Here is an 18,968-nt window from a genome sequence, read left to right as displayed (position 1 = left end):
CGGCTCATCCAATCAGAATTTAGAACTATTTTATTGTTTTACTTTTATAGTCACACATGTATCCATCATCACTCTCTAAAACCTTTAAAAGAACGTGTATACAATCGAACTTTATATATATGATAATTGCAGTCGTTCGAGAGGAATTCTCCGATTTTCGAGGCAGATCAAGACGCGTTCAAAGCGTTTCACTTCAAGGCTGGATTTAGGCTTCATGTTATCAGTGAGGACACTACTATTAAGGGATTTGCATATCTAGCTCTGATCTGTTAAAACAATTCAAGGCATCGCGGATTAAGGACATGAATTGTTCCGTCTTAAAGGGTGATAATTAAGATTATTCTCCTGTTTAGTCACGACTTGACAGACGAAAAGTGCCAGAGGCTCTATCTGGCTTTACACCCTCATTTGGTGCTCAAAGGTAGGATCAAACCTGAACAAAGTTACTTATGAGAAAATAAATAGTATTCCGACACAAAAAGTCAAAGTGCAAAAAGTTAAAAAGTGAATTATATTGTGAAAATATAATGGTGCGATAAAGGATTAAAAATAAGTTAAATAATAAATAAATAATAATAAATTAACAATTCATGCTAATAGCGATTAAAATTTCCTGTGCATATTTGAACTGGCATCAGAAAATGAAAAAATAATAGAATCTCAAATAAATAAACTGATCGATCCAAAAAAAAAAAAAATCGCATCCTTTTTCCTTTAATAAATCTCTGACTCAAACACACCAACATTATTAGGCCGTAAGAGAATATTCTGTTTTTGCGGCCTCCCCTCTGCAGAGGGAATGATAAAAGGAAAACTCTTCCTTGCCAATCACTATGGCTTCCATGTAAATTCAAAGGCCTGTGGTCTGTTAATCCAAGGATAATGAGAAAACCCCTGGGTACAAAAAAGAGCACCTCCCAGCCACCCCCCAAGCACATATTCACAGCTAACACACACTGGGCACAACAATCTCCTCCATGCCCCCTTTTCAGTGGCCCAAATGATGTGTAATCCCAGTCTAAACATGACAGGCAAAAGGCTGTGATATTGAGATAAGGATTGAGGTGTTGAACAATGGTGTGAGATACAATGCCTAAATCGGCCATCAATGTGTCACACAAGGGCCTCCTGATCCCAGCATATGGTCTTATGCTTTGGATGCTACATCCTGATTTATAGTTCAACAAGCTATGTTTGTTTAGATGTATACAAAAAATATGAGCTTTATAAGAATGTGTCAAGTCAGAAATATTTACATCAATATTACAACTGTATATTTTCCCAAAAAAGTTAAGTGAGTTGGATTGCAATGTGATTTTACTGTGAGCTATTTTATCCCAAAACTCCACAGGCATGGAAATGGCAACCTCTTGTGGACAGTCAGAGTATCCCACAATGCATCTCTTGTACAGTCATGAATCATGAGTGATTTAAAACTCAGTTTCACACTATATACATTTGTCAATAGTTTTTCTGTGGACATTTCACACCTCCTTAGTGGAGAGTAAATATCTTTCAGTGATAGATGGGTTATTTATGCAGAATCAGGAATGCTTTAATATTTATAGAGAGTTTATTTTACACAAACTTGAAATAAAATACAATAAAAGAACAATTCACAAAGATAAAGTGTGATTTTCAATGGAAATATTTACATAAAACAATACAAAGCATCACAGAAATCCCAACATTTAACAGTCTGTCAAACAGCAAACAAATAAACACAAAGCCAAATATTAAAACATATTTTTGAGCATAATAATAATTATACTCACTTTTTTTTGTACAACGCTACGTTCCATCCCAGCTAACACTTCTAAGAAAGTGGTAACTTCCAAACATTCTGTGAATGTTCAAAACTTCCATTCATAAAAGTTGTATATTTATACAAGCATTCTGGAAAAAGGATCCATCAAAAGCATCCATAGGAACTCTCATAGTGCTTCACCACTTCGCTGTTTTAGAAGAAGTAGTGTGTGTATGCTAGCTAGCTCAACAAAAAGCCACCCTCAACCACCACTACAATCCATCACTATTTTCATTTTTGTTTCCATCTAAATTTGCCTTCTATTTTGGACTTGTAATTATTATGTTAGTGGATTATATTTCATAACTACCACAGGACAAGGCAAACAGCAGCACTGAGTAGTATCAACACAAAGCTCATGCTAAGGAGCTACTGTTTCAGTCATGGAAAAACACTTGTATGATTGTATAAGACACTTGCTGGTTTGGGGACGTGCTTTATAATGTAATGCTCTATACATTGATGGTTGTAACATGATGGGAGCACAGCTTTTGCTCTATGAATATGAATATGTATTTGATTCAGTACTTGAAATGATATGTTCTTTGCCATGTTCTTGATCGACAACATTTCCATTTTCTGTCATGTTACTTGGCGTGGGGCTCACGGGTATGCTGCTGTCCATGTCCTCCTCTGGCTGCCGTAATGGTCGGTCTGCTCTCTCAACATCTGCTTCCTCTTGATGCACCGGTGTTATGTTTACGCACTCAATATCTTGTTTTACTTGGGTGAACTGAAAACAAAAGAACCATTATAATTAATCTCCACACATGAATATAACATTTTTCGAATTTAAGGCCGTGCATGACTTTGAATGTCGTATATGATTAAATAGTAAACCCAGATATTTACCTCTTTCAATCCCTCATATCCTAGAAGAAAAGTAAAAACAGCAATTATTGATAATTGTTTTTGTTTTATGAAAGATATAATGATCACTTGATCACTTAGAAATTGTACTATGAAAGCCTATAGAGTGAAACAGTCTGGTTCCGGTAGTAAAAACTCCTTCTCTCCGCAGGAAAATGGATTTTTAAAGGACAAATTATAAACCTTTAAAGGCAGCCTTACTGTGAGCTACGAGGTTGTTAATCGATAGTATTTGCTTCTGCTGAAGCTGTTAGCCCACATTATTTCAACTTATTTCTTGAATATATGTTTAACAAAAACTACATTACCCATGATTCTGCGCAGAAAATCCCACCAATCAGAAAGTAGAAGTAAAATGAAGACCGCAAATGACGTAGAGTCGGTCTAAAATATTTGCATACATGTGCATGTTATGCAAAAATATTAAATTATATTGTTTATATACTGTATATGCTTGTTGGCTTGGTTCATGGCTTATAACATTTTAATGAAGACTTCTTTGAAATCCCTATGAGAGAAATGAATGGAAAAAATACTTCCGGAACCAACGCCGCTGAAAAAGTGGGCAGCTCTGTTGCACTCTATTGTGACAAACATTATACTTTGTGTTATTGTAGATACATTTAGTAGATAATTTGTAGGTTGCAGTACTTACTTTTTGACTTGTAAAAAAACACACCTACAGATAAGAAGACTGCCAACACAAGTACTGCAACTAGCACGAAAATGATGACAACTCTGTTACCGCGTGCACCCACTGAAATGTGAAAAACAAAACATACAACAAACTGAGAAGACTTCCTCATGCCTAATATTAAGGTACCTGTAATCAAACCAATACTACTGACAGCACTGTAAAACATTTTAGTGTGTATTGCAAACGGTGCAAAGTCTTCAGTCTTGTTTCAAATAAGCATGAGTGATCAAAAGTGATCACACACATTTAGCCATACAGGAACTGGACTCCACCTACACAACTGTCAGGTTTCACTACTGTATTTGTAGAATGAAGGCGATTAAAAAGCAAGATTGCGTTTTACTCACTGTTACAGCTGCGGTCTGAAGTTGAACTGCCAGGAGAGGATTCATCATACCCATGCTCACATCTAGACACAGGAAAAAAGAGAAATTTAAAACTATTTATAAACTTTTTATGATTGTCAATAAAACTCTTGACTTAAATTCTGATATAAACCTATAAATATGATGGCCAAATGAAAATATATAATAAACAATTTACAAAAATCAAACATTTGGGAGTCGTACATGTCTCTTATGCTGCATTTATTTGATCAAAAATACAGTGAAGACCGTAATATTGTGAAAAAAATTATTTTCTATTTTAATGTATTTTAAAATGTAATATATTCCTGTGATCAAAGCTGATTTTCAGCATCATTACTCCAGTCTTCAGTGTCACATGATTCTTCAGAAATCATGATGATTTGATGCTCAAGAAACATTTCTGATTATTTTCAATGTTAAAAACAGTTGTGCTGCTTCATATTTATGTTAATGGCGTGATATATTTTCCCCAGGATTCTTTAATGAATAGAAAGTGCAAAAGAACAGCATTTATTTGAAATAAAAATCTTTTGGAACATTATAAATGTTATCCTTGCTGAACGAATGTATTCATTTCTTTTTAAAATAGGGACCTAAAATCTGAACGATTTTTCATACTTTGTCCATTCCTTGCAAGTGTCGGCTGAATCGTGAGTGGAGAACGTTCCATTTTTACAGGCTTCACACACAGTATCACTGTCCGGTGAACCTGTGTAAATACAAGGAGATGAGGGGCAAAGATTAAACATTGCCAGAGGTTTGAACCTATAACCTTTCATTTAGCCTTAATGTGTCTTTAAGGCAAATCAGATAATTACAGAATGATTACAAAATCTCTAAATCACATCTGAAGTGATAGTCTGAGAGGGATGTGGCTTATTTTTATTCCGGAGGTGCAATTCAGGACAGAATCAACATAAACCAGCAAGTATATATACTATATAAAACTAGTGATGCCTGACAGCACAAACCTTTTTTGGCGACTCTCTGTCCTGGCTTGCAAACACTGTGTTTCATACAAGCGCTGCAGTCATCATCTTGTGTACAGTAGTATCCATCTTCACAAACGCATTTGTTTAGATAGGTTACGATGAGTTTATCCTCTTGTGGCTTTAAATGTAAATCTGATTTAAACAGAAAAGCAAGAGAGATTACATTTACATTTATTCATTTAGCAGATTCATTTATCCACAAGTTTATCATGAATTTTAATAATTAAGTTTTAAAACTATTTATTATTGATATTAATAGATAAAAAATGAAATGTGTAACTGTTAAAAAGAAATCATAAATTTGTCTTAATAAATAAATAATTAAAAATCTTGAGGCCAAGACAAAACATTGTATTTATAAACATTACCCATTCAGCAGTAATACACACTTACTGGGGTCACAGCTGGGCTGGCGTTCGCATTTGGTATTGGTTGTGTAGCCGCTCTGATACTCTCCGATTTGGCAGTCCTGACAGCGTGGGTCCTCACAGTTGTCGTCCAACAACATCCTCTTACCTGTGACACATTCACAGTAACTATCCACTCAGATTAAACTAAGAGATTTGTATATTAAAAGAGGCCTAAGACTATGAAATATGGTAGTATTGATGGGTTTATTTCAAGGAAACATGTGAAACAATATTAAGACAAAGCAAGGACTGGGCAATTAAAAAAAAGAAGAGCTAACTTGAAAAAATAAGTTAACTCAACTAATTTTCTCCAGTTAATGTCAACTTAAATACTTTTGTTCTTCTAGATGCTTACATTGCTAAATGCTTAACATGCTTTAGTTGCTTTGACAAGAATTTTTAAGTTTAAAGGACTACCTGTTACTCGTTACATTAACATAACTTTTTAAGTTAACTTTAAGTGGAGCGAATTAGTTGAGTTAACTTAAGTTGAATGTGATAGGTTGTCTAATTTTTTTAAGTTAGCTCAACTTTTTTTCCAAGTTGCCTTGACAAGAATTTCCAAGTTCAAAGACTACCAGTTACTCATTAGAGGAACAAAAGTTTTTAAGTTGACTTTAACTGGAGCGAACTAGTTGAGATAACTTAAAGGGATAGTTCACCCAAAAATGAAAATTCTGTCATCATTTACTCACCCTCAAGTTGTTTCAAACCTGTATGAATTTCTTTTTTCTGCTGAACACAAAAGAAAATATTTTGAAAAATGTCGGTAACCAAACAGTTGATGGACCCCAATGACTTCCATAGTAGGAAAAAAAAATACTATGGAAGTCATTGGGGTCCATCAACTGTTTGGTTACAGACATTTTTCTAAATATCTTCTTTTGTGTTCAGCAGAAAAAAGAAATTCATACAGGTTTGAAACAACTTGAGGGTGAGTAAATGATGACACAATTTTCATTTTTGGGTGAACTATCCCTTTAAGTTGAATCTGATAGGTTGCCTTTTTTCAAGTTAGCTCTAGCTCTTTTACTGTATGGTGATACTTCCTCAAGTCTAGACATATTTATTAACTGGAGTGCCACGCTGAATTATGTCCACATACCTGGTCCACACTTTTTGCAGCATTTATCATTCTTCCTATAATGTGTTTCTTCCTCACAGCATAGCACAAACTGCAACAGCGGGACCTGTCAAAGATAAAGACATAAGAGGAATATTATGAAGAATACTGTATGTATGGCATGCCAGCGCCCATGAGGAGATGAGAGGGCCCACTCCATGAAGAAAAAAACTGCTTTTTCAAGTAGACTATTATGTTAAGGGTCGTTTTGATAAAAAAAATTAATTAGCAAATATAAGTAGGCTAAACAATCTTTTTAATAATCAGTTATCATACAATGCATTATTAATAACCAACCCTATGTTTTCGAGCTAGTTAAGTCAGTTAAGGACATGGGAACTCTCAGACCCCAATACAAACCACCAGGGCATCTTAAAACTGAAACGACGTTACAGGAAAGTCCCTGAGATCCCCACCAAGAACAACCGTTTTTGAACAGGGCAAACTGCAACCTAATACTTCTATCAAATAACTATTTAACAACATACAATGCACATGTTTGTTTTCATATGTCACTTGGATACAGAGACACGTTAAATGCTTCTCTAATGCGCTAACGTTATTCAAATAGAAAGTGAAAGTAACATGAAACATAGGCTACGAGTCATTCTTTCAGCAACAACGCCAATCTAAGAATTCTAAATGCTGCACTCGAAAAATAATAACAGTAGTGTTACAATGATCAACAATGTAAATAACAACCGACACTAACATTCACGCGCAGTTATCATTCACGCGCAATTATCAAGCACGCGCAAAGCGCTCAGCACATTAGCCTACTTACCAGCAAATAAATAACGAAAACTGTCCTCATGATGACAATATAGAAACGGATCCTTTTCACCAGTTGTTATTGCTTCACAAACACATAAGACACTGATCAGTCTGCTGCAGCTCTTCAACTAAATGAATCATCACAGGCGGCGCGAGAGGGGGTTTCTTTCCCGCAGACACGCCCACATGTGACATGTGACCATTTCCCATTTCCCCATGCTATTCCAAGAAGTGAGAGTTGGCCTACAAACGCTAAAGACGTTTTAGAGCCATTGAAAGACAAAAATTCTTGAACAATTTGATTATGACGCTTATTTTATTAGGAATATTATTTCGAGTTTAAGAGGGAAAGTTGAAAGAATACATTTCAATAATTAACAGAAAACAAAAAAATCCAAACAAACAAAAAAGGCACAGATTATAATATGGGAATGGTTTATCTTTCAGCAGTCTAACTTGTAACTCAACCAGAGAACTTCCCTGCTTGACTCTCACTTCCTCCAAAGACAAACACTTTATTATTATTGAGTCACGTCACCAGTGACAAAGCTTGCGTGGAAGTGACATTTATCCATCCACCTACTTTAATTTCAATTATCTACAGATGCAAAATATTAAATCATTTAAAATAGTTTATCTATGATTTACTGAATGGATTACGTTATGTGACTAATAGCTACAGAAAAATTCTGACCACTAAGTGTAACGTGAGCAGGGACGAGGCAGGGCATCCAAATCCAAGCACAAGTTTATTAACAAAAACCACAGATAATCCAAGAACAAGAGTAATCCACAGAGAGCAGGCAGGAGAGCAATGACTGACAAACAATTGAAGCACAGAGGTTAAATAGACAGATTAACAAGGGGCTGATGAAGGACAGGTGTTGGTGATTTGATGTCATGGTAACTAATGAGGTAACGAGGGTGACAAGGTACAAGGCAAAACAGCAACCAAACACAGGAAGTGAACAGAAAAAATGGGAATCAAGAATACACTTTAAAAAGTCTTTACAAAACACAAGACAGCACAGGGATCGTGACAAGGTGTAGCTGAGGACCACCACAAGGGCAGATCAGACAGGTCTGAAGGTCCTCATGGTGGTTCAGGTGGAACTGGAGCAAAGAAAAGGTTAGGCCTCTGGGGTCATGTGTCAAAACAGAAAGAAAGTTCAGTAATGGCCTCCGTGGCCATAACAGGGCAGGCAGGACATTCAGGAGAAATGTCTGCGATAAAGCAGTCTTCAAGGAGGCCGAGATGAGACAGAGTTCATAGGTGACCTTCATGGTCGTGACAGGGCAAACAAGAAGTACTTGAACGACCTCCGTAGTCGTGTCAAGGCTAACAGGAAACTCAGGGACGACTTCCGTGGTCGTGTCAGGACAGGTAGGGGGTTCGAAGGCAACCACCGGGTCTGACTAGATGGTTCCACCACCTCGGGAGAAACTGAAGCATAACGCGGCCGAGACACAAAATGGCCACCATCGTAACAGGGAATGCCATCAACAATGGGAAAACTTCTGAAACCCCCAGACTTGATACCACCATGGAGATGCTAGCTGCTCATACCAATATCAGCGCTGTGCCCGCCAAACTGGAAGCCAATCTCACATGCCATGACGGCTGGAGACTCTGGAGTAGCGTGTACAGCAAGAATGTCTCGTTCCTCCTCCACAACACCCACCGTAAAAGTCCAGGTAGGTTCATGCAATGGCACAACCGAGCTAAGTGGCTCAGATAGCCCCCCTCGAAAAAAATCATGAGGGATATTTCCTTCATTTTGGCGAAATGAGCCAGCTCAATGTCCTGTACATTTTTATTTCATTATCTCATAATCCTCCCTGCTGGGTCCATTTGTGGTCGAGTCTTCTGTAATGTATGGCAAACTCAAAAACAAAGGAGAGCTGGACCTAAATGCAGTGATTTTAATAAAGAGAACCGAATGAGTGCACCAAACATACATCCATGTAGGACAAGACTCAACCAGAAACAGTGGGGTTTATATACAGAAGGGGTAATTGGCAAACAAGACACACCTGGGAAAAATCTAAGAACTAATCAACAAGAAAAACTACAAAGGACTACAAAACATGGTGCAGAAAAGGAAATGACATAGAAGTCCACACAACACCAGGGGAACACAGGCTGGGATCATATATACTTATATTTATACTTATATTAAGATTTAAATGTTACATTTTATTTTTGTGTATGTGTGCAATACAGTATACTGTAAGTAATATTCAAATAATATACAAAGTATGATATAGTGCAGTGTTGTTATTCTTAACTATAAAAATATTAAATGAATTTTAAATGAATCTGGAATAACATGAAATTTAAATATTAGATGGAAAAAAACTTTAACTTAAAAAGCAACAGAACATTGAAAGTGTTGGCAAATAACTAAAACTGAAATAAAAATAAATTAAATCTAATCCTAATAAAAATGACAAAAGCGCATAACAAAATTACTAAAACTTAAACTAAAATATACCAAACATTTTAATATAAAAAGCTACTTTACAAATATTAATAAATACTCAAATAATATAAAATAAGTATGAATATATAGTACAATAGCCCATAAGACAAGAAATCAAGTGATATTTAAACAGTTAATAAGACAAAAATGTTGAGATAATGCCAGCATGCTTTGAAAGAGCACATTTGACACAGTTTGCCACTGTGAGGAAAAGAGGAGATTTAGCAAAGCAGTCTGTAGTGTGAGTTTAACAGCCAGAGGTGAATCCCGCCCCTGCTAGAGGACTCTCCCTTAGAGAAAAAAAAGAAAAAAGCCCAGGTTTGGATTCAAGAGACAGCAGGAGGAAATCCCCATCTAACAAGGAAGTTGTTTTGGAATATACACATGAGTAGTTTTAGGTACATACCATGGAAGACAAAAAATACTCTCTGATCATCAGTGATTCAACAAGCCAGATCCCAGCACAATGATGACTTTAGACACGCTTGGAAGATTTTCATACTTATTATATCACTTCCTCACCAGGTATACATTCTGAGAATGATTTGAGGCATGGCATACTGTAATTAAACGCTCTAGTGAAAAACCCTTGAGTCCCATGAGGAACGGTTCAGAGAATATGTGCGTCACGTGTCACATGTTCTCAGAGGAAGGCTCTTCTCTTTCAAGACACTGCAGTCTAGGGGGCTTGCTGTATAAAACCAACGCATCTACAAATTACAGTTACTATAGACAATAAAAGTAGGGTATCAGACAATAACGGGAGCACACAGTCTGTATGTTAAATAATTGACAAATATGCAAAAGGTAGAAACACTACTATACAAAATATATTTGCATGTAGGATGTAAACTTCACTACAGTGGTAAATTAAATAGGATGTAAACACTTCCTTTTCTCAGTCAGTCTGTCAGTTTTTGACCCACAAGTTATTTTAATCCGGAGTTAGTAGTCAGCTACAGATGAATATGTTTGGGAGGATTGATACTGTACATAACACAAGTTTAAACTTTGTTTAACACTCAGTGTGGTTATGAAATGCTTGAAAGTGTATTCAAAGAGTTCAAACCTGATTAAAATGCTAATTTCCCTCCAAGTCATGGTGTCCATTTCATTGTATACCAAAATACAGAAGTTAACAGTTATCTGTAATGACAGTGCTCAAAGTATACAGCAAGATCCTATCTATTTGAATGTGGAAAGACTGAAATCACAGAAGTTATTGTTATGCTTAAATAACTTATTTCAAATAACAACCTAACAACATTAGGCTACTATTATAAATGGTAGCCTACCATAAACGGCTGCTTTTGCTCACATCCCTCAAATTACATGATTAGTAGGGGAGAGCGGGGCACAACCTAACGCTTTTTGACTTTCTCAGTTTGTGTAAATCTACTTATGGTTCAGAGTATTTATTTTTCCCACATTAATTTCCCACATGTCTAGTACAATTATGTGGTTTTGTTTTATTAATACAGTATATACTTTTTTCTTGACATACCCCGAAAGAATGGAAGTGAATTGTGACAACATGCCCCATAGGTGGGGTACATTGTAACATGTGTGTGGGCACATTGTAACATAACATATGACAGCTTAAAATGTTATCTGATCTAATAAAAAATATATTCAAAACAAACTAAAATATTTTCTAAATAAAATACAATTAAAAAACGTTTTCATATAAAATAATGGCAATTTTTAATAATTAAATATAAACAAATTTTTGAGTTTTGACTACTAACACATGAAAACAAAGCTATACAACATAGTTCAAAACAAATAAATAATTAGTCATTTCTGAACATTGACTCTCAGTCTTTATTCACCTTTTTCTCACGTTTTCCCAATAAAATTAATAAAAGTATAGAATATAATAGCATATTTCTAATAGGGGCACATTGTAACGCAGTGTTACAACATGCCCCCGCCTGCACAACTGGGATTTAAACCCTGCTAGTGTCTTCTGCTAGTTAGCGAAGCATTAAAGAACTATCTCAACTGTTAAATAACATCTTGGAGATTAAAATAATATCAGATTTGTCTTATTTTAAATAAACACAAAAAATAGAGATGAAAAATTAACTTAAGTAAGAAATTTACTTTTGCTATGGTTTAATAAATGTCTATGGATATCTTCCAAAAAAATAATAATTTCGGCGGGATTTTTTTGTCTATATAGTGTTGATATGGCAACTAGTAAATACACAAAGTTTCGTCATCCAAGCATGTGCGGAAGTATTTAAAACAAGCGTGTTACAACTAGCCCCGCGTTAGGTTGTGCCCCGCGCTCCCTAAGTCTTATGTTTTAAGTCTTATGACTTATGTTTTTACTTTACTTTAACTCATCAAAATAATTTAATCAATTTCAACTTAAAAAAACAAAACAAAAAACGTATCCCAGACAGCGACAAAGCATCGGCCCAGATCCGGGCCACATCTGGCAACGCGTCCAAGATGTGGGCGGGATCTGTAGCCCCGCCCCTTTTCTATAGTCAAAAACAAAACAAATTGACAAAGGACTCACCTAATCGGTTACCTCATGATTATGGATTTAAGCTGTAATTTAATATTTTGTCTGAATCTACATGTTTAACTTGGTGAATTGTCATCACAGTAGCATTTAAGCTAAAATGCTATTTTACAGCTGCAATAACTGCTTTTAAGTTTGTTGTGGGTAAGTAACAAGCCACTTTCATGATCACAACAATATTATATAACTAGTTTGTACTTTATTTAAAGTTTAGTTGTCTTTTACAGCGTAGTGATTTTGTGTTGGATGTACGCCATCTAGCGGTTGAACAATTGCGTTACAACTTGCAAACAGACGTGGACATGTTTTATTTGACTCATCAAATTTGACAGTACAAGTACAACCAACCACATTTACAACAGCAGAGACAAAGACATAATACACAAGCCATAGATTTAGATTTTTACTGAGAGACAGACGCATTTTGGTGAGTCCCACAGAAAGATGAGAAGTCCGATTTTTGAGGTGGAGGTGTATGACTTCACCTTTTTCTTTTTTTTTTATCCTCAGGTAAGCCGCTTTTCAGGAAGTTGCCTAGTAATAAATACACATTCCATACAAGCATACCAAGTTCCCTCTCACACAAACACACTCCTTTACAATCCTCAGTCTACTGTTTGACTGATGGTTGATCTGACATGTTTTGGTCTCTTGAAGCCCAATGAAGAAACATGAATCATAGAAAGACAGTGCATTTTCCTCAGGTAAGATACATTTCTTAAAGCTATTATTCAAATATTCAGTGTTAAAGTCTGTTTAACTGCAACTGTACTGTGGTGAAAAACAATGGGTAATCATTAAACTGTTTAATTTGTTTATATTTAATAATATATCATATGATATCAAACCTCAAAAACACATGGCTGTAAATGAATGTTGTGTTGTGAATTCATAAAAAAAAAGCTGTGTTCTCCATTTCATTTACAGATTAATGTAATGCATTTGATGTCCCACATTGATTGCGTTAACCAAAATAAGAATCATATATAGTGTCTCTATATAGTGTAATAAAAAGTTACAATGTTACAAGAAGACCAAACATGTGTCATAGGTAATCAGGTGTTCGGAAATCAAGTGTAGCATGAAATACAAGATTACAATGACGGTAAATCATGTGCCAAAAATAAAAATCATCAAAACTTCCTCATTTCAACAGTCTTTTGTCAGCTAGTTCATTGTTGTCAAACAATGTTCCATGGAGACAGCATGTGCTTGTCTTAAGAATAAGACTATAAGACACAGGTCTTGACTTAAACTCTCATTGTTTCTACAGCTCAGCAACGAAATGCAGCTGAATCTCATGGACATGGTGAAATCGGGGAAAATGAGTATCGACGAAGCTGTAAATCAGGCTAGAAGTGGCTCAGTACGAAAGCAAAGTGACTTAGACCTGGAGGTGATCTACAGTGATCTACAGTGGGCCCGAAAATTCACAATGCAATAGAATGGCAATGCAAACAGTCTTATTGCCAAAATAGAACTTATCAACATTTGAAATATACAGTCGTGCTCAAAAGTTTACGCAAACCTTGCAGAATCTGCAAAATAAGAGGGATCATATAAAATGCATGCTATTTTTTATTTAGTACTGTTCTGAGTAAGATATTTGACATAAAATATGTTTACATATAGTCCACAAGACAAAAAATGGCTGAATTCTGAATTTATAAAAATGACCCCATTCAAAAGTTGACATACCCTTGATTCTTAATACTGTGCGTCATTACCTGGATGATCCACGACATTTTCCGAATCCTTCAGTTTTCCAGCATCTTTTTCATATTTGAACCTTTTCCAGCAGTGACTGGATGATTTTGAGATCCATCTTTTCACACTGAGGACAATTAAGGACTCAACCTTAAAAAAGGTTCATACAGTCACTGCTGGAAAGTGTTCAAATATGCAAAAGATGCTGGAAAACTGAAAAATGTGCAGGACCTGGAGGATTTTTCTGAAGAAACAGTCGTGGATCATCCAGGTAACGACTTCAAGGGTATGTAAACTTTTGAACGGGGTCATTTTTATAAATTCAGCTACTTTTTTTGTCTTGTGTACTCTATGTAAACATCTTTTATGTCAAATATCTTATTCAGACAAATAAAAAATAACATGCATTTTGTATGATCCCTCTTATTTTGTTAAAATAAGTAACATTTTGCAGATTCCTTAAAGGGTTGAGTAACCTTTTGAGCATGACTGTATCTTTTATTTTGTTTTATTTCAAAAATATATAAAATAACTTAGCAAAATGGCCGTGTAATTCAGTCAGACTGATTTCGTTGAACATTTGTCATCAGAAAGTGGCTGGTTATTTTAGGCACAGTCCTTTTTAAGGAAATGATTTGTTGTTTAACCAGTCGTCGTGGGACTGTCCCTAATATTAAGAGCAGATCTCTATGGTGATTTTAATCATCTCTATTGTAAAGTGACCTTTTAGGAAGTATTCTTGAATTCTTTGTTTACATATGTTTCTGTTGAAGGAAGAACAGCCATCACAGTATAACTTCAGTGTTCGCAAGTTCAACCGCTACATATGGCAGAAACGAGTGCTGCAGGTGTGTATCAAGTAGATACATATTACTTTTTAATGCACGATATAACAAATGCATGCTTCTATGCTTCAGATTGATTTCAGCACAAGCCTAATGTGCAGCATCGAGAAAGGCATTGTGAAACGCCAGCTCCTCTTTTCTGATGTGAAAAACTGCCATGAAGCGACAGGTACCAGGTTCTCCATTTCGTTCAGAGGTCGGACTGACTATGAGCTGGAAGCTGCATCTTTAGAGGACAAGCAGAAGGTGAGAACATCACGTGCAACGTGGATTGAATTCACAGTCTTTGGCAGATCATGAAACACACATCAAATCTGCTGTCTTTTTAAAACCATTATTATTGATATGAGTCTGCAAGGCCATGATAAAGCATCTTTATTGATGTATTTAAAAGCATGTAATCTCACCTTCAGATCATGCTGCTGATAAATCAGATCATCTACAGTAACATATACAGCCCTCCTGTGAATGGGTCTGTTGAAAGGAAAAGCTCACACTTACCTCCGGACAACCTCAAAGAGGGACAGCTTTTACTCCAGAGAGGAGGACTGGCATCATTCAAATGGAAAAAGTATAATTTTTTTTCCACATTTTATGTTTTGTCTGTTTCTTGCAAAACAGCCCTTAGCTGTTGTTATACCAGTTAGACTGGAACAAACGTCACAAGCCTCTTCTCACTAGAATGATCAGCTTAGGAAAAATGTTTGTTAACATTTTAGTGGTGCTCACTCATGCAGCCGTCCTGCAGGCTCATACTTTTTGAACAAACCCCTAACCATAGATACTAAATTATAGTATGTATGTCACTTTTTAAAGTAATAATTTTTTTTTTTTTGCCTATAAAACCGGCAAAATAAAATCCCATAGGCTTCCACTGGATCATAAATAGCAACCAGAATATCAGCAACACCTTTGCAACCACCTAGCAATAAACTAAAACTGTAAACTTTAGCAACTGCAAATTTCTGGCAAGTATCCAGCATTGTTGCGTCATGTTTTGCACAGCAAACACCACAACATTTTTTCTATTGCAAATTTATTGCAAGTTTGTATAGAAAATATGTTGGCATTAGAAATATAGATGTATACAATGTCTTTCATTACAATTAAAATTTTTTGATTTTTTTTGGCACCCCTTGCCACGTCAACTATCTTAAAGACTTATTAAATTTATTTGTGATCTACACTGAACAAAATTATAAATGCAACACTTTTGTTTTTGCCCCCATTTTTCATGAGCTGAACTCAAAGATCTAAGACTTTTTCTATGTACACAAAAGGCCTATTTCTCTCAAATATTGTTCACAAATCTGTCTAAATCTGTGTTTAGTGAGCACTTCTCCTTTGCCGAGATAATCCATCCACCTCACAGGTGTGGCATATCAAGATGCTGATTAGACAGCATGATTATTGCACAGGTGTGCCTTAGGCTGGCCATAATAAAAGGCCACTCTAAAATGTGCAGTTTTACTGCCCCCCCCCCCCCCCCCCCCCCCCAAAAAAAAAAAACCTAAAAAAAAACAACATTGTTGATTGTGGCCTGTGGAATTAGATCTTTGAGTTCAGCTCATGAAAAATGGGGGCAAAAACAAAAGTGTTGCGTTTATAATTTTGTTCAGTGAAGTTAATTAATAATTAAAGACCGTATTTATGTTTTGTCAGTGTGCCTCATAAAATGCTGTTATTTTTAACTTTCTATTCCAAAAAAAAATAAAAAATAAACATGGAAAAGTAAATAATAAGAAATCTTTCTTAAGCAAATCATCATATTAGAATGATTTCTGAAGGATCATGTGACACTGAAGACTGGAGTAATGATGCTGAAAATTCAGCTTTGATCACAGGAATACATTACATTTTACATTATTACTGTTTTTACTGTACTTTTGAATAAATAAATGCAGCCTTGGTAAGCAGAGGCTGCATTTCAAAATCTACTTGGTAAGCAGAGGCTTATTTCAAAATCATTAAAAAAATTATACAGACCCCAAACTTTTTTTTTAAATAAGTTTTTTAAACTCTATTTAAGCGTAAGAAACAACATTTATGGGACAGTTCATGTCAGATTTTGTAGCTAATTTGAAATATGTTATTTAATTGTGAGTACGGGAAGCAGTTTTTGAGATTTCAGTATTCCCCCGTTCAAATAGATAGGAGTTGGTCTTGGATACCCGAAATAACTGGACAAAGGCATTGCAAATATGGCCGCCGACTGAACAGACTTTCCTTGAAAGGGACTTTGAATGGCTCGCAGACATATACATACATACATACATACATATATATATATATATTTTTTTTTTTTTTTTAATATATATATTTATATATTTTTTTATTTAAAGATTACTAACAGTTGTACAGTATGTTCTAACAGTATGTTCTGCTCTCTTAGATATGAAGCTCATCTTCAGACTGGTCAGCTGACCTTGTGGACTGTTGCTCAGCAATCTGCCAGCAGTAATCCAGACGAGTTCGTTTCCTCCAGCGACACCGTCTGGACTCTCTCAGACATTTATGACAGTGTGGATGATATCAGGTGTGTTGGGGGTGATGGGACAGCTGTTATCATCCATCTCTCAGACGGTAATGTCAGGGTGGAGACCTCCTGCACCACCGACACCTTCACTCTGATCAACGACAAGAATGACTTCCTGTGAGTCAAGTGCTCTTTCTTAATCCTTGATCTTTACCTCAATAGATAATAGTCAAGAGGAAATTAATGTGAGACAGAAAGTTAACTCAACAACACTCTTTTTATCTTTGTCAGGTTCCGAATTCCAAAAAGCGAATACATGACCTCAGAGGCAATACAATATGAGCGAGACGCCTGGGTGAAAGCGATCAAACAATTATGTGTGGACTGGAAACGAAAGTCACTACATGAACACTTCTATGAAGCCCCTGAAAGAGCTCTCAATGACGGTACAAAGTCAGAAAGTAAGACACAGAACGACCTCATGCAGTTCACACCTCCACCAGTGCCACCTACTCCGAGACCACGGTTACCCAAAACATTCCCAGCTGAGCTTATAGATAATCCAACAACACTAGAGCCAGAAATCGTCTCCATGAAAGGATCAGAACCGAATCCAGCACGGACAGCAGAGTCCAGATCTGTGCTCAAGCCAACCTCACCAGTGGCCACATGCTCATCACCGTCTCTGACTTTGCCGTTTGTATTGCCCCCACCTTTGCCTGTGCCGTCAGCAGTTCCAGGTCCTGTACCGCCCGCTCCTTTGCCCCCTCCGCTGCCCATGAAATCCAAGCAGCTTTCAGAGAGGACAAAAGCTTTTCACTGGGACCTGGTGGCTCAGGATAAGGTATCTGCTCTTGTGTTCGGTTTTATCTATGGCCCTGATTACACCTGGTGTTAAGATGCAGATCACAAGTAGATGAGGGAGACACATTCTCGTTTACACCTGGTGTTAAGATGCGGATCACAAGTAGACATGAGCGTTTACACTACGAAAGCAATTCATTCGAATGCGTTTTCGTTTACCTCTGGAAGGGATTGAAAGTGGACAAGCTCAAAACGTTTACACCTGTATTTAGCATCGTCCACTTGTGATCCGGTCGACCAAAACGCTTCTTAATACCAGGTGGAAACAGGGCCTATAGGAGGGGGTCCAGATGTTTGGTTGGACCAGTGTAATTTAGATACTTGTATTCATTTTTATTTTATTTGTAGTTATTTTTTTAGAAAAGTTAAACAAAAAAAAAGAGAAATGTTGCCTTGGCAACTATCTGAAATAAAATGCATACGTTTAATTTTTTTATATAATTTATTTCAGTCAATGCTTATTTTATTGCAAGTATCGAAAATACTTATTTTATGGTGTTAGCTTAAGTTTTAGTTAACTATAATAACCCTGGGTCAGACAAACTACTGTTCAAGCCATTAAGAAAATGTGCATTTGTACAGTATTAAAACCGCTGTAATTAATTAAAGTTTGGGATCCGTACGTTTTTTTTATGTTTTTGACTCTTCTGCTCACCAAGGCTGCATTTATGTGATTTTAAAATGTAATTTATTCATATGATGCAAAGCTGAATTTTCAGCATCATTACTCCAGTCTTCAGTGTCACATGATCCTTCATAAATCATTCTAAAAGGCTGATTTGCTGCTCAAGAAACATTATTATCAATGTTGAAAACAGTTGTGCTGCCTCATATTCTTGTGGAAACCATGATAAATTTTTTTCAGGATTCTTTGATAAATAGAAAAAAACATGATTTATTTGAAATATTAATCTTTTGTAACGTTATAAATGTCTTTACTTTTACTTACGATCAATTTATCGTGTCCTTGCTGAATTAAAGTATTCATTTCTATAACAAAAAATCATACTGACCAC

The 18,968-nt window shown here is 36.0% G+C and overlaps 2 protein-coding genes and 1 long non-coding RNA gene across 3 annotated transcripts in view; 1 reads left to right on the top strand and 2 right to left on the bottom strand.

Annotated features, from left to right (window-relative positions):
• Positions 1-1,554: 1,554 nt before the first annotated feature.
• On the bottom strand, positions 1,555-7,194 carry cd40 (CD40 molecule, TNF receptor superfamily member 5). Its single transcript, XM_082145724.1, has 9 exons — positions 7,052-7,194; positions 6,250-6,334; positions 5,128-5,250; positions 4,714-4,866; positions 4,361-4,451; positions 3,722-3,783; positions 3,333-3,434; positions 2,660-2,679; positions 1,555-2,540 (listed from the first exon to the last, which is right to left on the bottom strand). Exons 1-9 carry the CDS (start codon positions 7,079-7,081, stop codon positions 2,304-2,306), a joined length of 903 nt encoding a protein of 300 aa, XP_082001850.1. The 5' UTR covers positions 7,082-7,194; the 3' UTR covers positions 1,555-2,303.
• Positions 7,195-7,771: 577 nt separating this feature from the next.
• On the bottom strand, positions 7,772-10,310 carry LOC309481055. The gene is made up of 2 exons (XR_014199881.1): positions 9,931-10,310; positions 7,772-8,949 (listed from the first exon to the last, which is right to left on the bottom strand). It is a non-coding gene; the product is annotated as an uncharacterized lncRNA (long non-coding RNA).
• A 2,295-nt stretch (positions 10,311-12,605) lies between these two features.
• The window catches only part of LOC309480872 (uncharacterized protein), a 38,962-nt gene continuing 32,599 nt past the window's right edge, over positions 12,606-18,968 (top strand). Inside the window, exons 1-7 of the mRNA XM_082145559.1 lie at positions 12,606-12,764; positions 13,334-13,456; positions 14,541-14,615; positions 14,685-14,858; positions 15,026-15,183; positions 17,005-17,265; positions 17,380-17,932. Of these exons, the coding sequence (XP_082001685.1) occupies positions 12,732-12,764; positions 13,334-13,456; positions 14,541-14,615; positions 14,685-14,858; positions 15,026-15,183; positions 17,005-17,265; positions 17,380-17,932 (1,377 nt within the window). The 5' untranslated portion in view covers positions 12,606-12,731. The remainder of the gene's footprint in view (positions 12,765-13,333; positions 13,457-14,540; positions 14,616-14,684; positions 14,859-15,025; positions 15,184-17,004; positions 17,266-17,379; positions 17,933-18,968) is intronic.

The sequence above is a fragment of the Leuciscus leuciscus genome (assembly GCF_965113295.1).
Source record: "Leuciscus leuciscus genome assembly, chromosome: 18".
Classification (NCBI taxonomy): Eukaryota; Metazoa; Chordata; class Actinopteri; order Cypriniformes; family Leuciscidae; genus Leuciscus; species Leuciscus leuciscus.
The sequence above is the reverse complement of the archived record's forward strand: the minus strand, read 5'-3'. Positions and strand labels throughout refer to the sequence as shown.